Raw genomic sequence first — 24,444 nt, forward strand, 5'->3', positions numbered from 1 at the left:
TGTTGCTGGGCCCCAATAAAAGACTGACATCTTCCAGTGATACAAGGAGGCTCAGGAATGTTTTGGGGCATGAAAGGGGTGAATGATCCCCTAGAGCTGGAGCCTCTGAGGATATTCTGGTGTCCGTTATATAAGTCAATCTGAATCTGCTATTCTCTCTGGATTCTGAGTTAATTCAGTGCCAGGCACTCCTGACTTGTAGCTCTGGTTCTTACCTCAGTGATGTCTACATTGACGTTAGTGGAAGGGGAGGTTCAGTAGGATGCAGTAAGGCAGCGTCCACTGCTGTCAGCCCTTCTGCAAACCAACCAGCAAGGCCACCTGAGGCCCCCAGTATACAGAGAACGTTCACTCTGAAGACCCACAGATACTTATGTCCAGTTGTGAGCCTGGGACCTCGGGGTCTCCAGGCCCCACTCAGGCAAAAGTCTGAGCCTGTGGGAGGTGGACAGGCTCCACTTACTTCCCTCTTCTCCTTCTCGATTTCCCCAGTTAGATCACTCCCTTTTCACTTCTGGATTACTCTAAACTCCACCTTGGCTTTGGCCTCCCAAGGCCTGCCTTTGGATTCCTTCAGAATGCCCTCTCCATGGTATGCGCTTTACCTGATAAAATCATCTCTGCTAATGGACCTATTAGCTCATGTTACTTCTTTCAAAGTACAATTGTATTATTTAATAATAATTTGCATGGGCCAGCGAAAAACAGTTTGTGTCTCCAAGAGGTCTAGAATAGGTTTTTTTAGGCATTGCAGCAAGCCAGAGCAGAGATGTATTTGACAAGGGGCCCTTTGGCACTTCTTGGTGGCTGCCTCATCCGGGGCTGGAGCCGAGGACATGGTCAAGTCTATTACCAAGCAGAGCTTCCACCATGACTGGACTCTCAGGAGAATACTGCCCTGGGTCTTGAAGGCTTTCAGGGCTAAAATCAGATCAATAGCTGGAGAAGCAGGCTGGCGTGTCAGCTGTCTCTATGTATCGCTGGGTAATGAATAGATGAGTCTTTTCCTTTGGTCCTCTCACCATCCTGATAAGCTACCACCTGCCCAATGAGTAGTAATGAACCACAAAAAATTCAAGGATGTTTAGCACTCACAAAAAGCTTGGCACAAAGCATAGAAAAGGGAAGACTGAACCTGGCATAGTCTCTGGGATATCAAAGCAATGGCTACAGAACTATGACAGCTTCTTGGTCTCCACTTGGTCTTGTGTCCTTGTAAATACACACTATTTTACCGTAATTCAGGATCTGCCCTGACTTCAGAGCTATAGTTTTTGCTTTCATGTTACAGAACATGCACATACAATTCTCCCAGTGAGAATAAATACCAGAATCACAATATTTTATTATTTCTCGATTTCCCCAGTTAGATGGACCCCATTCTAGTTGCCACCGAATCTATACTCATCATCTCATCCCCACAACCTTCAGGACAACTCGCCTATTGTAAGACAGGGATGGTCTTGTTTTGAACTTAATATTGAAACGTGGTTTAACAAAGGTCTTTCTGATTTGTGGATTTCAGTTTAAATTCAGCAATATGCATTACATACCAGGCACTATGCTACTAGGTATTACAAATACAAAAATTAAAGCCACAGCCTCGGCCTTCAAGTATCTCTGAGTTTAGTGGGAGAATCAGACAGGAATTATCAACTATAATAAAGGGTGACAAACATGACAGAAGGCCAAGACGCAGGACACAAAGCTCACGTGGTGGAGCTGAGGAAGGCATCCCCAAAGAGGAGACAGCTAGGTTCAGACACGAAGGATCAGAAAGAATCATCCAGGCGAATACAGAGAAAAGCATGGTCCAGGCAGAGAACAGCCTGGAACAAAAAGGGGTGAGAACAGGACACAATCAGGGATTTGCAGGCAGTAGGGTGCTTATGGGGGCTTGGCTGCGTGGAGATGGGTGACGAGGTGGGAGTCAGATCATGAAGGGCCTTCTATGCAGTAACAAGCCAGTTTTCTGAAAGTGATGAGAAGCCACTCAAGGGTTTTAAGCAAAGGAGTGACATGTGATTTGAGTTTTAAGATCATTCTGGTAGCAGTGATGGGGGATGATTGCTGACGGTATAGCTGGGAACAGGGAGACCAATTAGAAGAATACTGCAGGAATGTAGGAGATAAATAATGAGTATCTAATGAATTACTAATAATGGAAAACAGACTAACATTTAAAAAGAAAAATATTTTAATGCAAATTCTAAAGTAAATCTTGGGATTTATACTTCTTCAGTCCAGCGCCTACACAGGTAACACAACATAAATACTGCAACTGGAGTAGTTCAAATATGTGTAGATTAATAAGAGTTATTAGGTTGGTGCAAAGGTGACTGCGGTTTAAAAGGTTAAAATATTGCAAAAACCCCAATTACTTTTGCACCAACCTAATAGAAGACAGCATGTTCTGAACCTGCTCTGCTATTTTTTAGCTCTGTAATCATAGGAACATTTACTCGGAGTCTCCTTTTCTTATGTTACAAATGGCAGTAACATTACCTGCCCTGACTACCATTAAGTTTCTTATAAGAATCACATAAAAAAATATGCGAAAAAATTTTTGCCCTTGGAATGCTTTTCTATACATCTATACATTCAATGAGGAAAATTCAGTCATTCAAAATTCAGTACACATAGCTTATACATAAGCTATATATAAAGGGCTAAATTTCATTGCTATTCTTATACCATAGTAAGACAACACATTTAGCAAAGCATAACATTAATAAATTATATCCTAAGTATATTGCAAAATACTAAGGCTATACAAATTATGATCATTTGAGTAATTTATACCGTGAACCGAAAAAATTATCTTTGCGAACAGATTGATTATTCCTCAAGCAATTGTAAGCATAATAATATGTACGATGCAACAAAATTATCAACAAAGTTTTAAAGTTTTAGTTATCGATGCTGATAATAGCTACAGAATGGTGAACTAATATTTTTTTTACCTGATAGCCTTTAATATTAAGTTGGTTTTAACATTTGCAAGATGCCCTACGTTGCTGCTTTAAACATTCACTAATGTTGATTCTTGCTGTCAAACTCAATTAAATTGTATAAATCTCAACTGAGCACTAAACAGGTGCAAAGCGCTGTGCCAGGTACTACGAAGAACTAGGATAAATAGAATTTTACTAGCCCTGCTTTCAAAAGCTTATAGACACACACTCGCACACAACACATACAGCAAGCTCTACCCTAATTACTACTGTAAACTTTTCTAGCTTTTAAATTGTTTACACCTTGCTTTAGATTATGTCTTAAGTTACTATATAACGTGGATATCATGAGGAAAAAAGCTGAAGCATTAAAATTTAGGATGCTGTGACTCTTCAATTAACCTATATAAAAAATCCAGTTAAAAGTCTCTCCTGTTATACATAAATACTAAAAATACATATCCTGCAACTAAGTAATTTTATGTTAGTGAACTGGCACAATGATTTTAAAAAGTTTTATAAAGAACAAATCTAGGGGCCGGCCCGGTGGCTCAGGCGGTTAGAGCTCCATGCTCCTAACTCCAAAGGCTGCCGGTTCGATTCCCACATGGGCCAGTGGGCTCTCAACCACAAGGTTGCCAGTTCAATTCCCCGAGTCCCGCAAGGGATGGTGGGCTGCACCCCCTGCAACTAGCAACGGCAATTGGACCTGGAGCTGAGCTCGCCCTCCACAACAACAACAACAACAACAACAAAACAAAAAAAAGAACAAATCTAGTTACCGACTTAACTCTCCCTATATAAATATAACTTTATTCATATGTTAATGAAGCAACTTGGTCACATGGTTACAAAACGCATGAAAACATAAAAACGATGTAACACTGACGGGGCATTGAAGAATGTCTTTATATCTAACATTTTAAATGATTTATAAAACACTGGATCTTTACAATTATACCTCATTATTTATATTTTTATTTTCAGAAAAAGACATAAATAGTTCATTTAAACACATTTTTCACTAGTTAAATCACGACTCACTTTATATTTAATTAGCTTATATCCAAAGACAGTACTTTCTGTATTTCATTTTCTTAAAAGCAAAACAAAACAATTTATTTCAGTAGAAAAAATTTACATATGAAAGTCAAAGAAAATAATTTCAGTAAAAGTGGAAATCAACCACCATATCTTTTCTTGAGTTCTTCAACAGAATTACCCTTCAATCCTGATTTGTCTATGTGACTGAATAATACACGTGCAACTGAAAAAGAAAAAAATGATTCATTTTAATCTCCATTTTTAAAAACTAAGTGAAACAAAAATTAAAGGAAGTAATCTGATCTGTCAAATTAAACTTTTTACACTTGAAAGCAATAATCATTAGGATTATTTATAAATTCTAATTCAGATATTTAAATAGCCAACCCCAGAACAGAAAATCATACAGCAATCCAATGTCTTTTACCAGAATATTTTACTTTCTAGTAAAAAATTTATCCTACTTAATCAATGACATTAATCTTGCAGATTAAACTTAACTCATCTGAGCTTCCTAAAATTTTTATTCTATTTAGTAAGTGTACTTTTACTTAATATTATAATTAACTGTTTCTCCAACTTAAATCATTTTATTTTAGAAGAAAATTTTGTATCACTACTCTAAATTGAAAATTACCAATAACATCTATGAAATCATGTTTGATGGGGTAGTTACACATTTTTATAATATATAATAAAACATATAATTATTAAAAGCTAAAAGATCTTCCTACAAACCACGTAAAATCTTTACCTTTCATACCACTGAATGGTCTACACTCAACACTGTGGAAAATAGTTATAGTTTATATACTTTTCAACATTAAAACTAGCTAACAGTTGTTAACAGTAATGGTAGTAATAAAAGATAGCAGCAGCTATTATTTATTAAACATTTAGTTACATGCCAGGAACCATTCTAAGCACTTCTCATGGACAGTGGTGACCCAACCCAGAGGGTATTATTGTTAGGCCAGTCTGAAGAGCCAATCACATTGTTTGACTGCACTTGAACTTATTACATTATAGTGGCAAGAAATTCATTCATTATTTAAAAAAAAAAAAAGAAATTCATTCAACACATTCATACTAAGAGGTTATGATGTACTAAGTACTGTTCTATGCCCCGAGGCCTAGAAAACAGGATAAAGTTCCTGCTCTCATGAAACTTTCATTCTACTAAGGAGAAAAATAATAAACATACATGAAATACTGTCAGCTAGTTGTGTATTATGAAGAAAAATAAAGCAGGGTGAGAAAACAGGATGATGAGGAAAGGGAGGCAGCAGTTATTTTAACTAGGGCTGGTGAGGAAAGGATCTCTGAGGTGCTGACTGTTAGGCGGAAACTTGAATGAAGTGAGGAAGCAGGCTAGGTGAAGATACGTGGGAAGATATTCCAGGCTGAGGGAACAACCAAAAGCAAAGCCCTTGAGGCTAAAAATAAGTCTGGCAGTTTGGTATATTACAAAAACACAAAGCCATGTGGTGGAGCAGAGTGGTGGAAAAAAGTGGTAAAAGATGAGTTAAAGCAATAATAAGAGCAATACTTTTCAGGGAATTTCAGGGACTGTTTTTGATTAACTGAAGATAAAGCAGAAACTTCTTTTGGTTTAAATTCTATTTAAAAATCTTTCTAAATTACACATCTACTTCCCTAAGAACACAGAGTATTTTTTTTAGTGACTGAGACTTATTTAATGTCACCACTAGAAACATAAAGAAGAAATAAGAGAAGGAGCCCTGAGTACATTTAGTCTAGGTCTGAAAATGGTACATTGAATTTTTGCTATTTTTAAAACTGAAAAACTAGTACTTAGGTATTTTAATGATTTTTCTCTTTTTCGTAAAACTAGAGTATAGCTCAAAATTCTGAGTAATTGAAGATTCTGCAGAGTTTGATTTTACTTAAATTAGGGTTTCCCAAAATGGACACTTTCTACCAAAGACTGAGATATAGAAATAAGTAAGGGATCTAATTCTTCAGGCTCATCACCTGCCACTCGTTACCCCTAACTCTACAACCCGGCCAAACTGTACTTCGTTTAATTTTCTAAACTCAATTTGCTCTTTCCTGCCTCAAAGCCTCTGCACACATCATTCGTTCCATCTAAAACTCTTCCCTACCCCTTCATCTCACTGACTCCTGCACTTCTTTGAAGATTCAGCTTAAACAAAACACACTCAAGGAAATTAGCTCTCACAAAATGGGTCAGACCTCCCATGGCAGGGACCCTTTACATGTTCCACAATGGCAGGAGCTCAACTATTACTCTTATTGCATTTTCAAGTAGAAGAGCCCAGACTCTAGAGCAAGACTGCCTAAACTTAAATCCTGGGTCTGACTTCCTACTTATGTGACCTTGATCACATTCTTTACCTCCCCATGCCTCAGTTTCCTCCTTTGTAAAAGCAGAATGATAATCAAACCAACACCTCATAATGTTATTATTAGGATTTAAATTTTTAATTTTACTTAACTAATTCAAGTAATTTAATTGTAATTAATTTAAATTTAATTGTATGTACCTTGGACATAGTTAACATTCAATAAATGTTTGCTATGTCATTTGTTAAAAAAATAAAGGAATACAAGAATAAAGAGATATGGAAAGGCTTTCTTCACAGAACTTACTTTTTTTCTCAGGTTCTGACATAAACATGACTGCCATATCAAACCTTTTTAGTTCAGAAAGTCTTTGTAAGATTTCAAAGATGAGTGACGGCTTTTCTCTTCTGAAATAAACCAAATATAAAACAAATGATCCATTGAAAGTTGCTCATTTAATTCTTTACTAACACAGTATATATAAATAAGGTCTTCATTTATCTTTTTTCCCTGGATACTGTCTATATTTTAAGTTCCCAAATGAAGAGATGTATCAAGTCAATTGAAGAAATTATAACATTCTTAAATGTGAGGCTTAGCAAGACATTAATCTGCTATAACACTTGTCACTTCCACACCCTACTTTTCTCTAAGAAAAATTTTAAGTCTTTTGTCCTCCTACTTAATCATTTCCCTTATTACCACTTGCATGACTTTTACAACTTCTGCACCAGTAAAATTTACTAGAGACCTAATGTGCTACATAGCAAGTAGCAATATGACATCAAAATGAATGAATTTCCCAAACCACCAGAAATAGCATAGCATTACAGTACGAAAGTATAACTAAAAAAATTCAACTTACTCAATGTAAAAGTCATGAAGAATTTTAATGATTTGGTTGAATACATCTGGATCTAGATTTTTCTGAAACACCTTAGGATATGAGGATGGTTCAATTTTCTTGGGAAAAAATATAGTTAGAAAAATTAAATTATGGCAACATTCACATATCACAAATCATATAATAATTACTTAGATGAATACAGGAAAGAATAACTACTATGCATTAGTACTTAATGAATAATAATGGGAGGGGGGGTCACACCAAAATGTAATTAATGATAGAAGAAAGAAAGTTAGAAGAACTGCAATCACTCAGTTCAATTCAGAGAAAAACCTCATGAACAGTGAGGGACAGGAAAACCTCATAAACAGAGAGAGTACATCACCCCAGGTACATAAACAGAGAGGTACATCACCCCAGGAGGGACATGAAACTTAAGAGCTCTCAAGGAGCAATACAAATAGAGTTTAAAAAATAAAATTTCATGAAACAATGTATTTGGAAGTATTTGTATACTGCATAATTATATAAAGGATTGTTACTATAATCATACTGGGGGAAAAACTAATCTATTCCATTATTTCATAAACTTCATGTAATTTTATTCTTTTTCTTAGAGCAAATAAAGTTCATTTTAAGGAGAATGACTGCCTAAATATTGCAAGCATTACTTGGCACACAGAAGGCCCTCGATGTATTTTAGCTTCTTCCCCCATCTTGAAGGATAAAGAATTACGTTTAAGTTATATATGAAAATTAGATTGTTTTCAGACAAGAGAATTCAAAACAAGACTTATTTCCAAAGGTTTCCTGGTTGCAAATATTTAAAATGGCCTGGCCAGGGTGACATATGGGTGACATATGTATCAGGCAAGGGGTAAGAGCATTTTCTGTAATCATACTATACAAAAAGCAAATATAACATTATTATTATAGAGTGACAAAGAAGTTCTTTGACCTTTTACTAACAATAGAACTAAAACTACTAGCTTCCTTTTTCTTACCTTCAAATACTGATATATCATATCTGGGGAATTTTTCAGATGTCTGAAATCAGATTCAAGCTGGAATGAGTTTGCAGGAACTGGAGGAAGAACAGTTGTGATCAACTGAGCAGGTATTTTATCTACCTCTACGGAAATCTTCTCACTGAAAGACCGACGTACATCCTGTTTCAAATTAATATGAGGTCTGAAATTTTCCAGAGGCATCAGTCAAACAATGGAAAAAGAACCACAAGTAGTTAAAGCTTACATAAGGAAACATCAATAGAGATTTTTTTAATTTCTGACTTTATTAATATTATATTATCTATTTACACTCTGAAAGTAGTAAGGACTTTCGGTTGATAATACATTTTTTATTCGCAAGACAAGATAATGCCTTTGCAAATTTTCACATGCTATGTTAATGACTATTCTCCTCTGTTGGGCCATTAGTCTGCCCTCACACTTTTGATCATTTCTACATACTGCATTACTACGTCACATGTACATAAAACTCAGCCTTTCAGAAATCTGAATTATCAGTTTCAAAAAATATATTCTGAGAAAGAAAACAATGTTTGTTCCTTTAAAAAAAAAAACTACCTACTTAGTGTTTTCCCACTACCCGTACTATCCCCTTAAATAGAACCACTACTAAAATTCAAAGTTAAAAAAAAAGACATTTCTAATAGGACTGTTGAGTGCAACGCAAGAATATATGAATAAAGTATAAATACCCCAAAATAAACCCAGTCTATGTTTTTTCATATTCTCATCACGAAGAAAACACATGACTATTTTTTTAAATTCCAAATTTTAAACAGCCCACAAATAACCTGAAGTATGAATGGCTAGAATAATGATAAAGCCTCAATTTCTCCACTTTTCATAGTCTGGAATTACACAATTTAACACTTTTAAAATTGCTCTATGCATGTTATTCTGAATTAGTGATTTGAAAATTATTTTTAACCTCAGAATCCTCAGAGCAAAGTCTGGAAGTGCTTTATACACACATACACACACACAGCAAAAGCGAACTGCTGTCATGGAAACTGCTGCTTCATTACATATGCACCTAAAACTTGGTCCTGTGGTAGTCACCAGCTTCTTTTTAAAAAATTACACATTTTTTGCTGAATTCAAAAGTGAAACAATATACTAAAGTTCTAGAAAAGAAAATGAACAAAATCAATCTGTTCAAGACACTTTCTTATCATCTCTAAATTCCCACTCTGGTAAAGGAACAGTGATCATTCCTTAAGCAAAGCCTCTCTTAGAGCAAGAACAAATGAAAAAGAGAAACTAGATAGAACGTGAAGTTGAAAAAATTATGGTTCTGAGTACAAACCAGAAGCCTCATCAATTTCCAATTGAATTATTAGCATTCTAGAGATGATCATATAAAAGTATTACTACTCACTGCAGAGCTGAGGTATCACTGATTTCTTCTATCTTCAATACTTTTGCCTTTGGAGTATCATTTGTGGGCAAAAGGCCACCTTGGATTGAATTCTTCTTACTTGTCGCGCCTGTGCTTGCTGTCCCGTTTACTACGGTAACAGGGTTACTCCCCGGGGCAGGAGCCGCAGTGCTGCCTGGCACACCAATGGTCTGCATCAAATTACCAGTTTCTTCAATAATAACCTTCTTGAGTGGTTTCTAAAACAATTAAAATCAATTCCTTAAATTAACACATAAAGGTTTTCTATTTTAGGGTCCCAAATTAAAAGGTTGCAGTGTTCTTACAGCCAATATCAGTGTTCTTACAGCCAATATAAGTAAATTCAATGTGATGGCTGGAGACACCCAGGAGTCACACTCTGTGAATACAAATGAAAAGATGCACAGCACCTATCCTACACAGGTCTAAATGGGGGAAAGAAGATGTACATGTAAGTAATTACAAGGCAAGGAGATACACACCATAAAAGGTGACAGCACAGAACTATAAAGAACACAGAGGAAGGTAGATACACACTGGCGTCAGCAGAGACGTCCCAGTAAAAGTACACAAAAATGGAAGACAACCGTCCGGTCAGCGGAAAGGCGAGAAGGCCAATGGGGCTGGCGCAAGGGGAGGGTAATGTACACAAAGCCTGCAGGTCGCTTAAAGACAGTGCACACAGGACCTTGTGTGCCATGTCAAGGAGTTTGGATTTGATCCTAGGGGCAACGAAGCCAAGAAAAAATCTGACCAAACTGACAGCAACACTGCAGGCTAACTGAAGGCAGGAAGAATAAGGCCAGGCAATAACCAGCATTCTGGATTAAAACCTAAATACGTTCTATGTAAGTAGCAGTGGGGTAAAACCAGCCCAGGATTAAATCTGCCAAATAATATTCACCAAGTTGCTAACAACTTGACCGCAATAATGGTTTTTAATTTAATAAAATAAATAGCAGTCACTATTTATTTCAATCATTCCAAGTGTCAAACATTTTCAATTTCTTCTTAAGTTTATATACAGTACTCTTATATTTAATAAAAAACTTTCTTCAATATATTCTAAATGTCTAGTCCAACTGTACAGTTGAATTTTAAATCAAAAAGTTGTAAATATGAAAATTTTTGACATATATATTAAACTCAATGTTAAAATCAGACATTCTATTAACATAGCAAAGATAAGACCTAATAGGTAACAACTGAATGTTACAGTATGAATGCATAGATAAAAAAACCTATTAGCAAATTTGTTAGCAGTATCTCTTAGCAGTTCTATTTTAAAGCATAACTATATTAAGATAAGGCCTTTGTTGAAAACTGTCATTAGTAATAGTTTTCTATTAAGATATTGACCAAGAATGGACATGTATTAGGGTTAAAAATAGGCTATAATTTTTGACAGGCAATAATTATTGAAATGTATCAATGCAATCCCATTTAAAACCAAATCTTTTCATTGACAAGATGCATAAGCACGATCCTAATGAACAAATGTCCTAATAGATGAGCTCTGTTCACGGTAAACCAATAGGTACTGAGAGCTGCTGAAGGCTACGGATAACGGTTGGGAGGAATCGGGGGTATGACTATGCTGCCAACAGGAGTAAAACTCAAAAGATACCACTATAGAAAGACTTAAGAAAAACTATGAAAGGGTCAATTCATCCCTTTTTTTAAATTAAGATTTAGGTGCATATTTCATTTAGCTCTTTATTATGGCCATTTCAAGAAAAAGAAGAGAGAAATAAGAATAAACAGAAAGGGAGAAAGACCAGGTGAAGGACAAAATATTGAAAGATGAGTTTTACGTGGGAAAACAGAAAAATGAAAATAAAACAAAAGACATATTTTAGCAGCGATCAGGAGAAATTTCATTTACTACCACCCTACCAGGGAACCCCAGGCCCTGGCTTAGCTGATCCACATCACTGCTCTCCCACTCTCTCTCTAGAGAAGATCTGCCAAAAATAAAAAGGACTCCCAGGCTGCCAGCCCTTGAAGCACAGGCTACCCTGGCCCAGCCTCTCACTGTAATAAAGTAACCAACCCGAGAACTCTCTCCACTTCCTGGGCCTTCCTTCCTTTCCTCAGCGACCAAGCAGACTCACAAATATGTGACTGAAAAGGAAATTAACATTCATTTCACCTGAAATTAGTATTAATGGACATGCCTTTGATTTCAACTAATCTGTGAGTTCTTCTCAACTTAAGGAGAAAAAGTAAGGATCACAGAGGAATTAGGTAACTTGCCTAAGATTTTAAAGTTTATAAAGTTGGTGGGGCTCAAAACAACTCTTAAAAGCATTATGCCAAACTGAACATTCTATTTTTTAAATAATGCCCACATTTTTATTATGGAAACCTATTATAAAAATAAACAGCCTTTTTTTCCCTCTTTCCTACTAGGATAATTATTTTGTGTTGAATCATTTACAGAATGATTTTCCCCAGACATCTCATTTCATATGTCAAAGTGTTTCGACATCGTGCTACAAAAGATTTAAATTCATGTTGCATTTTCACAACTATTACCATAAATTGATTTTTCACGTGAAGGAGAAGAAAACCCAACAGATTTATAAAAGCTGCTTAGAGTATGTTGGCCATGGGATATTACATATACAAATATTTGATATACAGCAAGTCATGTCTTTATAGACAGCAGTCTGACAAAGGCTTTTTTAAAGCTTGTCAATTAATTTTTGTGAAGAAGCATTACAAAGATGTAAAAGTTTAAATCACATTTAATTAAACATTTAATCACCTTCATTGAAAAGAGTAAAATAGTAAATAAATATAATGAATGAAAGCAACTAGATTTATGCCTGGCACATGAAACAAGTATTGTCTCAGAAAATTCAAGAATAAAGTCACAATAAGAACACTGGAAAAGTATTACACTAAGGATTCCTCTATCGGCTACTAAACTGAAATATGAACTTAGCAAAAACATTAAACATTCTTTGCCTCATTTTCTTCCTTTATAAAAAGAGAATAAAAACATCTGCTCTGACTTTCTTATAAAATTACTTCTGTGGAAGCATTATCCATGCCTAACAGTTACTTCTAGGGGCAGGGAGAGGATTGTCATCTGTGAGGGACACAGGGAAATTTTGGGAGGTTGATACCTTTCAACTTTTTGACCTGGTTGGTGGTTTCATGGGTGTTACATATATGTATATGTATATGTATATGTATATGTATACGTACATGTATATATGAATATATATAAATGTTAAAAACTACCATAGAGTCACATTATATTTATATTTGCCTTAAATGAACTAAATTTTAAAGGTTTAGCACAAAACAAACTTCTGAATTCATGCCAGTTACTCTTTCTGTCCCAATATTACAGGAAAAGAGCTGACTTGGCTGGACTTACTGAAAAACGGTATGGTATACCAAAAACAATGTGCAGTATATATTTTTAAAGATAATCTTGCCTATACAAGATTTTTGCCTAAGTGCTGATTTTAGATCTAAGCCCACACGAGATGCAAGACTATTGTAACAATTTCCATTCTCAAAAACAGTAATAGAAGTAAAAAATTCTTAATTCTTAAAACTAATGTAAAACTGTTTCATATTCCTGTAACATCATAACATGTGGAAATACTTAAATTTATACTGTTGGATTAAAAATCACTTAAAAAGGTACCCCAGAATTTTAAACAGCTCTATTTTCCCCAATTTTATTATGTCAATTATCCTAAGAGGTATTTTTTAAAGATTCTAAAAATGACCCTAGGAAGAGATTCCAACATTTAAGAGATTATTAATTCAAACTTGTTTTCAACTCTTAGTTAGACAACACCAATAATTAAATAGCAAGGGAAAAAAATGAAAGAAAAGTACTTTACTTACAGTTGATCCAAGATGAGGTGGACTATCAATGGGTTTTATCACATTTTGCCTTTGAGTAGAATCGAGAAAGACATCATCCCAGTGTCCTTTCTCAATTAATTCCTTGAAAATAAATTTGTAATCATGATAATAAAAATAATTATGCAACAAATAAATGTGTTTAAGTTGCAGAAAATAAAAGGATATGTTGCTGAAAAGAATGCATTACCTTTTTAATTTTGGAAAGTTCGGTTATTGCTTGCTTATTTCCAGGTTCCAGAAGTAAAACAGTTTCAAAATCTGAAGTGAATTTTTAAGAAATATAATAAATTAGTGAAAATACTTTATGCAATTCAAGACATGATATATGAGCGCTTATTTAGTTCAGTAACTCTGTGTTTATCTCAAGAAGTTTTACTCAAGATAGTAGGAAATAGGTGATCGATAGATAGCAAGGACTAAAATTTACTGAGCCCTATTCCAGTTGCTTTGTATTAATTCTCATGTAACCCTCACTACAACCCCACTTTACAGTCAATATGACTGAGGCCTAGAGGTCATCTAACTTACCAAAGCTACCCTGTTAACAAATGACAGGATAACTCACTAAATGTAAAACAGAATATAAGAGAATGTCATGTAATGGAATATTATTCAGCTTTCAAAAGGAATCGAATTCTGACATACACTACAATATGGATGAACCTTGAAGACATGATGCTAAATGGAATAAGCCAGACACAAATGGACAAAATATTGTATGAGTCTACTCATATGAAGTACCTAGAATAGGCACATTCAGAGACAGAAAGTGGAATAGTGGTTTCCAGGGGCTGGAGAAAGAGGAGAAAGGAGAGTAATTGTTTAATGAGTTTTCAGAATGGAATGATGAGTAAGTTCTGGAGATGGATAGTGGCGATGGTTGCACAACAATGTGAATGTACTCAATGCCACTGAATCGTACACTCAAAAGTGGTTAAAACAGTAAATTTTATGTCATGTGTATTTTACCATAATAAAAAAACAGTATGAGCTATAGCCTAAAGCCATGCTTAGAGAGAAACTGACAGATTTAAATGCACATATCGGGAAAAAAGGTGAAAATCAATTAAGTATTGATGTCAAGAAGTTAGAAAAACAGCAAATTAAGCCTAAAGACAGTTGAAGGAAGGAAATAAAGAGCAGAAATCACACAATAGAAACAAGTTGGTTCTTCAAAAGGATTAATAAATACTTAAAAGACATGGAAAAATAAAAGAACAAATAACCAGTACCAAGAAAAAAAGAGGTGGGGCATCACTACAGATCTCACATTATCCTCTATCCCCCAGCTGCCTATTCCCTTCCTTTTCATGCTTGCTTTTTTCCTTCTCACCTATAATTCAAATTTTTCATTAATTTTGATTGGCAATTAGCCAGATTATACTGTACGCTATTAGAAGACAATCAGGCCCACTATGGAAACTGCAGTCCTTCAAATCTGCAAACCTATTCATGAACTAAACTGTGATAGGAAATGTGCTTCTCTAAGTTCTGCATCCTTGAACCATGGGAAGGCTGTGCCAATCTCTGCTTCTACAACTTGGCAGTCTCGTCGGGATGAGAGAGTGCTAGTTGTTATAAAAAGTCATACCTTGTTTGGCTTCATTTAACTTTCCCAAAAATGTTCTTGCAGTTCCTCTTCTGGCAAAAGCTTTAGAATATGAGCCATCTAATAAAATAGCTTGTGTGCAGTCTTTTTCAGCCTCTTCATATCTATTAAACATGATAAAATTACCAACTGGAAAAATGCAGCCTATAGAAAAACTTCATATAAACTGAGTTCCTAATGTAAAAAGCATGTATATAATTTCAATTACCAACTCCAAAATGAGAGAAAAGACTATTTTTAAATTTTACATTCTCACCAAATCTTGAAATCATCTGGTAAGGAGGGGGAAAGCATCAGATTAAAGGAAAGTCAGAAAAAAGTCAGAAAAGAGTTTGCTGGAAGGATGGTATTGACAGTAAAATATGAATAGATCAGACAAAAGAATACCACTGCTGGCCATTTACCTCTCCTCCAACCCTCAATATAAACAGATACTACGTTAATAATTATAACTAGCATTAATTTTCTAATAAAACTTCATTAATATTGACCTATAGTACACACCACCTAAGGAAAAACAACCCACACAAAAACATTATATATGTCAGAGTATATCATCTGACATTTTTCATAAACTCTACTTAACCAGGCAACCAGCAATCAATTCAGTCTGACTGGGTACTGCTCTATGATAAAGCACTAAGAGGAGCTGGAAAATGAACAAAACGTCTGTGATTTGCTTTATAATAATTCAGTGGGGGAAAAAGCTGAAACAAATATGACCAAAAAAGGTATGGCTTGTTAAACTAGATGATTTCGTGCATGGAGCTTGCTATATTACTTTCATGAAAGTTTGAAAAACTGCATAATTAAAATATTTTTTATAAAAAGGATCTCCCCAAGGCCTAAATAAATGCCATCCTACCATATTAGATCAAAACAAGACCCAATATGAACAAAATTAGATTTTATAGTGAACTTAAACATCTCTGAATTCTTTAATTCACTTTCAACAAGAAACAATATGTATGTGTGTGTGCACGTGTGTGTGTGTCCATGACCCTACTGATATATTTTCTACCTGATTATATCACTCTCCCATTCAAGATACTTACATGGCCTCCACACTTTTCAGGATAAAGTCAAGCTCCTCTGCAGAGCACAGTCAGGGACTTGTCTGACTCTCCAACCTTATCTCTGTCCCCTGCATAACAGCCATAATATGGAGCACTTGCCCTTTCCAGAAGTTTCCGTGAAGTTTCCCACTCCTGTGCCTTTGAACCTGCATTGGGACACTCAACCTGTTTTTTTCACCTAATTCATATTACCCCATTAGATTCAGTTCAGTTCAAATTTCTGTTTAAAAAATTGCTCCTTTTTATGTTTCTCATCTAGTCTAATATCTGACAATAGTCACCATGTAGTGGAGACAACTTCTGATATTAAGTGTGAATCTAAAAGATACACTAGAAAAAATGTAAAAAAGGGTCATATAGTTCTTTTAATTTGAAATGTACATCGCTTCGCAGCCTTTTGGCTAAGATCAAGTGTAATTTGAAATATACTGTTAACTTGCTATAATACACTAATGGGATTATAACTAAAGCAATAAATCAGAGCCTTCATAAATGTAGATATGATCTCACCTATTATAATAGAAGATATTATGCTTCACATTAGTCAAACCTAAGAATCAGGCTTTACAATTTTTAAATAATGCACAATTCTTGAATAGCAAAACCAAAATTTTCATAAGCTAGCAGGACAAATAAAATCAAAATAATGTCTTTAATAAAAATAATATGTCTCTAGATAAGTCTATTAGTTTCAATAAGGTTAAATATACAACCAAAATTTGCTTCTATGACAGGGGTTCCAAACCTGAGGTCCTCTGAGACACGAAAACTTAAATGGGAAAAAATATTACGTCCTTATTTTCACTAGCTTTTAAATAAAATTTAGCTTTTCTTTCAATTTTAAGTGTAGATAACAAACCACAGTTGTAAAAGCAATTATACCTTTGTTCCCAATAAAAATCACAGATATTTTCATATCACATTACATTTATTAGATATCTCACAATATTGTTTGGGGATATCACCACTATTTCATAATTCCAGTAGCAATATAACCTGTTATTTGTTTGCATGGGATCACAGTATCCCTGTTTACAGACACTCTTTTTTTTTTTTTTTTTTTTTTTTTTTATGATATAGCTAGCCAACTACTGGGAAACTCTGCCCCTGGTCGTCACTCAGATGTCAAAGAATGAAGCCATATGTCATGACACTAGTAACATAATCATCAGTGCTGCTTTCTGAGTATCCCCTATCCACACTTACTAGTTGAACAATATGTGGAATAAGATATGTCAAAGATCATCCCAAATCCTAGTGTCCTTATTCAAACCTTCACATTAATATCTTTAAAAACAATTTTCACTTTAACTTGCCTATATTGTAAATATGGTTTCTCACTATGTAGTGTGTTTTTAAAAAGTATATAAACTACTGTACCACAAATTTAATATTTTTAAAACTATATTTTAATATAATTGGTTTCCTCTGGAATCCTAAATATATATAACTACACATTTAAAAATTTTGAGAAAGGTTCAACATGCAGACAAAGGGGTCCATGGCACCAAAAAATGTTTAGCATCTCTATTTACAATATTTATAGGTCTTTTTCTTAATTCTGTCACTAGTGTGTAAAGTATTATAACAACAGATACAATGAAATGTAAGATAAAGTTTCTGCCATCAAATACTATCCTGATTGTCCAACTTGGAGACCCAGAGTTTATCCAAAAACAGCTGCAGGACCCAGTTTTAGGTGCATATATAACTAAGCAGCAGTTTCAATGACAGCTGTGTATGTATATGTATATATAAAACATTTCAGGGGGTGGCTGGATGACTCAGTTGTTTAGAGCATGAGCTCTGAAAACAACAGGGTTGCCAGTTCTATTCCCACATGGGCCAGTGGGCTGAGCCCTCCACAACTAGACTGAAGACAAGGAGCTGCTGCTGAGCTTCCGGAGGGGCAGCCGGATGAATGGCTCAGTTGGTTAGAGCTAGAGCTCTCAGCAACACGGCTGCCAGTTCAATTCCCACATGGGATGGTGGGCTGTGCCTCCTGCAACTAAAGATTGAAAACGGCAACTGGACTTGGAGCTGAGCTGCGCCCTCCACAACTAGATTGAAGGACAACAACTTGGAGCTGATGGGCCCTGGAGAAACACACTGTTCCCCAGTTTTCCTCAATGAAAAAAACATAATAAAAAAAATAAAAGTATAAAAATTTCAGGATTAAGTCTTTGCCCAAAGGATTCTGACGTTAAGAATAATTTTAAAATCAGTAATTCAGAGTAACATGCATATAGCAATTTAAAAAGTGTTAAATTGTATCATTCCAGACTATTAAAAATGGAAAAATATTAACAAGATCTAAGTTTAATGAACATGTACTATCACACACACACACACACACACACTCCCTGTCTCATTTAATTTTAATTCTCAAGAATAAATAAATTTTACTGTTTAGTTAATATGCCAATTTATGGTAAATTTCATTCTCATCCTGAAAAGCATTAAATGTAACCAATACTTACTTCTGAATCTTCAGATAGGCCATTGCTCTGTTAGCTGGAAGAAGGGCATTAGCGCCATCTGCTGCTATCCCTCGAGTATAGCATTCAATTGCTCTTTCATATTTCCCCTCTTTGAAAAATCCATTTCCCTATCATTTTGGAAAGAAATACGAAAGAATAACAAATATGCAAAAAAATTAGTTGAATTCAAATCTTAAAAAACACTGCCAGTATATGCATCAATTTGTTATATGAGTAATTACAATATATTTTAATTGTTAAAAATCTAATCCGTGATATATGTTTTAGAATCTGTAAGTTTGAGTTGTTTTATAGTTTTATAAGGGTGTCATTCTCTTTTCAGTACTAAAGAGAAAAAAATGTATATTACTACCGTGTTTCCCCGGAAATAAGACCTAACCAGAAAATAAGCCCTAGCATGATTTTTCAGGATGACATCCCCTGAACATAAGCCCTAATGCGTCTTTTAGAGCAAAACTTAATATAAGACCGGTCTTATTTTCGGGGAAACACGGTATGTTACTTTGCAGCACTAACCATTTTGTACAATTATTACACAAAGCTTAAATTTAAAAACACATTTTAATAAATATAGGTCCAAATATTATACTCTTTAGTTACATTATAAGTTGTACAAAAGAATTTTGTAACTCAATTTTTATGAAAGAACAGAATACAAGAATTTTACAGCTCACTCTTCATAACATTAATATGTTTAAACATGGGATAAATTAAACTGTGTTAAATGTGTATACCAGGTTTCACTATAACATTTATTTAAAATTGGGAAAAAAAATTGATTGTGATTACATCACAATCAATAATCATAAGTATTACGAATCCTCTGTGGGTCCACAAAAAGCTGTAAATGTATTAAATTAAATCTGAACTCAGGATTTCTATAGGAATATGGATCAGAAATAGTCCAGTGTGCATTAATGAAACAAATTTAAATAAATTGTAATTTATTTATGTTAAATTTCTATCTGTATATAAATGTTAAAATGCTCAAAAGTAATTTGTCCCGTAAAACTAAATTTTTTTAAAAAATTATTTATTAACTCATTAATTACTCAAATTTTGAATTAGTAGGCTCCAGAAGTTTTAGTATATTTAATTTTCAGTCCCCACTGAAAAAGAATTTTAATATACTAGAAAAAATAGAAACTTAACTGGTACATAAGAAACTAAGAGTAAATTCAGCAAAACATATATATATTGGAATCCCTCTGGATTACCAGATCTTTCTCTGAAATTGCCTGCTGCTTATTCTGCTGCTCTTCGATTTGTTTTTTCTCTCCTTCAGTTGACTTAATCATCGTATCAGGTGCCTCTGGATATGAGTTTTCTTTGGTTGTTAGAGCCTAGGAGACATACCAGTAAGCTAAACTAAAACAAGTAATGCAAGATGCATGCATATTTGACTTTAAAAGACTAACTTATTCAAACACATTAGAATTTCTGCCACATTTTAAATTAATTAAAATATTTACTCTAAGTCTTTCTACTTATTAAACTAAAAAGCCAAAAAAAACTGTAACAAATTTAATGTACAACTTATTCCAATTATAGTAAGTAGTATCTACTAAACGTAGCTCTTCATTTATTTATTCAGCAAATATTTACTATATTTCTACACAGGCCAGGTACTATTCTAAGAACTATTTTCAAAAATAAAACACATCACCAAATTTCTCAAACTTAATATTCATAGTCATTATTTGACCTGGGACAAAATACAAAAATATACAATACAGTTCAAAACTGTAATCAAGTTGATATATTTACCAACAGATTTTATGTGCAATAAACAATGGCAACATAAAAAGCAGATTTTTCTCCAATCATTGTCACTTTTTTCTCAAAGTTTCAATGGACGGCAAAATACCGTAATTATAACTGATTCAAAGGCAAAGTTAAAGGATATGTAACTGTTCAGTATCATTTGACAGCAAATTTTATATTTAATAACTCGTTTCTTAGTGTTAAAAAAATCCGTATAATTTTTGCTAAGATATAAACTATAAAGATGCCCCAACTTAAAAATTACAAAATGAAAGAAATACACAGAAGTTTAGTATAGAAATCAAAGCACAAGCCAAAAAAGAAAAATCAGTAGGATAAAGAAAAATAATTCTGTCATCTGGGAAAAAGTAAAGCAGCAGTTCTAAAGATTTCAGACAACTTTCTTAGATGATGATTAATAAAGGATCTTTAAATACCATTATACCGTGTTTCCCTGAAAATAAGACCTTGTCGGACAATCAGCTCTAAAGCGTCTTTTGGAGCAAAAATTAATATATCTTATATTATATAAGACCGGGCCTTACAGAAAAAAATAAGACCCGGTCTTATATTCATTTTTGCTCCAAAAGATGCGTTAGAGCTGATTGTCCGGCTAGGTCTTAAATTTTCGGAGAAACACGTTACTACTTCTTGCTTGCAAATTTGGTAAAACTCTACAGTACAAAGAATTAAAATTAGAAAAATGTCTATATTAAGTAATCTACAGTACAGAGTCTATGCTAAAACCATTACTTCATGAAATAAGTAATGCACTTAAATAACTATAGTTCACCTGATTAATCTTCCTGAGTTCACTTGTTGCTTCAAAGTTATTTGGTTCCAGTTCTAATACTTTTTCATAATCTGAGTAAAATAGAAAGATCGAGAATATTTGAAAGATATATTTAAATATCTGTATAAAACAATAATTATTTGCTACATGTGACAAATATGCAACTGTCCTATAGCAAAGTTAAGAGGAACTAAGAAATGCTAACATTAGGCTACTGGGCTCTCTCCATTTCCCCCCAGACATATCCTGACAGAATCACCTTCTTCCACCAGCCCCAGAAAGGATACTTGCTATTTTAAGTCGTACATCATACAATCAAAAAGCAGAATCTTTTAGATACTAGCTTTATTCAGAGTTTTGTGATTTATACTACATAAATCTAGTTTTATGGAAAAATAAGAGGCTTAGAAATTTCAAACATGTAAACAAAAATGTGATAAGAGCTTTATGTGCATACCTGTAGCCTTGCAACAGCCAGTAAGATGTTTTAATCCCTATTTTACAGATGAGAAACTGAAAATCAGAGAAGATACATAACCTTCCCCTGGTCACACATGGTGGAATGAGAATCTGAACCAAAGTCTAACTGGTGGCAAATAATGCATTCTTTCCCAAAGTATCAAGATACCTTTTCAATTTCAAAAATTAGTTTATTAAGATACAGAAAGCTCTCTGAAGGTAGTAACTGATTGTCTAATATTCTTTGTGTAGTATCTATTAAACAATTAAAGAATTTTTTAGATAACAATGACCTGGAAAATATTAATACCTGTTTTGGCATCCTCTAATTTTTGCAAAGCAAATCGAGCAGCACCTCGTCTTGCATAAGCCTTTGTATAACTTCTGTTCAAGGCAATTGCCAAATTACAATCAGACTCAGCAACAGCAAATCTGCAATTTAAAAAAATTACTAAAAATCATTTGTTAAACCAAAATTTCAAAATTTGTTTTCTGAAATCCCCAAAAAGGGGATTAATTTCCCAACTGAAGGCATGTTTCCTACTTCCTTTTACTCCGTTAAGCTTACCAAAATCGATAATTCTTTATGCTGCAATGTAAATAGCATTCCCTTTAAAGCAAGGAACAAGAATGCACACCATCAACTGCTTTTTCTCAGTATGGTACTATAAATCCTGGTCAATGCAGTTCCATAAGAAATCTAAAAAGACTGGAAAGGAAGGGACAAAACTGACATTCTCAGATGATACGACGGTCTACCTAGAAAACTCAGAACAATCTAAAGAGATTGTTAGAAATAATGAAGGTTAAGCAAGGTGGCTGCTTTACTAGAGATCAGAAACAAAAATCAAATCTAACAAAAGATGTACAAGACCCATATACAGAAAATTGCAAGACCGTCTTCAAAGACATTAAAGTAGATATTTCACATTCATCTATAGAGATATTTCACATTCATCTATAAGGCACAAAAACATAACAATATAATTCTCTCCACACTGATCTTATAAATTCGAAGCAATTGTAATCAAAATCCCAACAGACATTTTCAAGGAATTTGACAAGATGATTCTAAAATTTATATTGATAAGCTAAAGTCCAAGAAAACCCAAGACATTCCTGAAGAATAAGGTAGGAAAACATGCCCTATGACAAACATCAAGACTTACAATGCAATTAAAGATGCAGTGGAATGGGTATAGTAATAGGCAACAGATCAATGTAAAGAATAGAGATGAGAAAGAGATGCATGCAAACCTGACCTATGACGATGGTGGCACTGTAGGTCCATGGGGAAGGCATGGGTGGACATTCGCTACATACGGCTGGCACCCTGGGATAGTCACATGAAAAGATATAAATTGGAATTCTACCTTCTGTGTATATAAAAAGACTTAAATGTGAAAAGTGAAACAAAAAAACTTTTAGAAGAAAATATAGGACACTAGTATAAGCTCAGGGAAGGAAACTATTTCAACAAATTGTATTTTTAAAAGGCTAATTTTTTTAAAAAAAATCAGTAAATTGATATACATTAAAATTAAAAATTTCTGTTCATCAAGACTCCATAAAGAAAGGAAAGAAGATAAGCTACAAACTGGGAAAAGATAATTATAAACAAACACTAAAAGATTAGTATCCAGAATAAAGAACTCTTAAAAATCAGTAGCAAAACAGAAGAACAGAAAAATGGCCAAAAGACAAAACAAGCATTTCACAGAAAATACAAGTGGTGAATAAACATATAAGAAGATGCTCGGCCTCATTAGAAACTGGGGAATGCAAAGTAAGACCACAATGTATTCTCATTTTATACCCCCTCGGCTGAAAACAACTAAGAAGCCCAGTTATACCAGTGTTGGTAAAGACACAGAATGGGCATTCTCACACACTGCTAATGGGAATACAAACCTGTACAGCTACCTTTGTAACAGGTCATCACCCTTTAAAGAACATGTGCACATCCTACCACGCAGCACCAAGAAACATGCACAAAAGTGTTCCCAGTATGACGGTTTTTAAATAAGGAAGGTGGGAAGTAGGGAGAGAGTGGGGAGGAGGGGGAGATGGAAAGGAAGGAGAGGAAGAAAGAAATCAACCAACAATCCAGCAATAGGAGAATGGATACATAACAGTAAGTTCCTAAAAAGAAACTGTATGTAAGTGAAAATGAGAGAGCTACAGCTATGTATGTAAAACATGACAAACCTGAGAAACAGTCAGAGAAATTTAAGACTACATTCAGTGTGATACACTTTTAAAGTTCAAAACTAAGCAAAGTTATACAATACTATTATTTAGGGATACATATATAAAATGAACTTTTTTTTTAGTCCAAAGAATGATAAAGATACCAGTCAAGATAGTGGTTAACTGAGCAGGAAAAGGGTCAGGATATGGAAAGGAGAGTCAAGGTAGCCTCAAAAAGAATAATGTTCTGGTTCTTAAATTGGGTGATGGGTTCATGTTGAGATTATTTAAAATTATTCTTCATCACTTACATATATTGTAGATATTAAATATTATAAAATATAAATTTGTCAGGATATTAACATCATAAATTGCAAAGACCTAAACACAGTAAAAACTCAGAAACCAATTACCATTTTATACCCCCTACTAACACTCCCTACAGCACCTTGTATTTCCATAAAATAATTAAAACAGTAAGAATATATTCCTTGTTGGTATTTTGTCTTTTTACAAATTCTCATGATAGGTCAGTTCCCTGCTTATGATAAGACC

The 24,444-nt window shown here is 34.1% G+C and overlaps 1 protein-coding gene across 4 annotated transcripts in view; it reads right to left on the reverse strand.

Annotated features, from left to right (window-relative positions):
* Nucleotides 1–3,747: 3,747 nt before the first annotated feature.
* RPAP3 (RNA polymerase II associated protein 3) overlaps nt 3,748–24,444 on the reverse strand; it is a 28,190-nt gene continuing 7,493 nt past the window's right edge. For all 4 annotated transcript variants that reach the window (XM_081060425.1, XM_081060427.1, XM_081060428.1 and 1 more), the window contains exons 6-17: nt 22,010–22,131; nt 21,241–21,311; nt 19,901–20,026; nt 18,663–18,790; nt 15,089–15,210; nt 13,685–13,755; nt 13,477–13,578; nt 9,583–9,821; nt 8,178–8,364; nt 7,192–7,289; nt 6,633–6,733; nt 3,748–4,221 (exon numbers count right to left, since the gene is read on the reverse strand). In XM_081060425.1, coding sequence (XP_080916551.1) covers nt 4,136–4,221; nt 6,633–6,733; nt 7,192–7,289; nt 8,178–8,364; nt 9,583–9,821; nt 13,477–13,578; nt 13,685–13,755; nt 15,089–15,210; nt 18,663–18,790; nt 19,901–20,026; nt 21,241–21,311; nt 22,010–22,131 — 1,453 coding nt within the window. In that variant the 3' untranslated portion in view covers nt 3,748–4,135. The remainder of the gene's footprint in view (nt 4,222–6,632; nt 6,734–7,191; nt 7,290–8,177; nt 8,365–9,582; nt 9,822–13,476; nt 13,579–13,684; nt 13,756–15,088; nt 15,211–18,662; nt 18,791–19,900; nt 20,027–21,240; nt 21,312–22,009; nt 22,132–24,444) is intronic.

This window comes from Rhinolophus hipposideros (assembly GCF_964194185.1).
Source record: "Rhinolophus hipposideros genome assembly, chromosome: 9".
Taxonomy (NCBI): Eukaryota; Metazoa; Chordata; class Mammalia; order Chiroptera; family Rhinolophidae; genus Rhinolophus; species Rhinolophus hipposideros.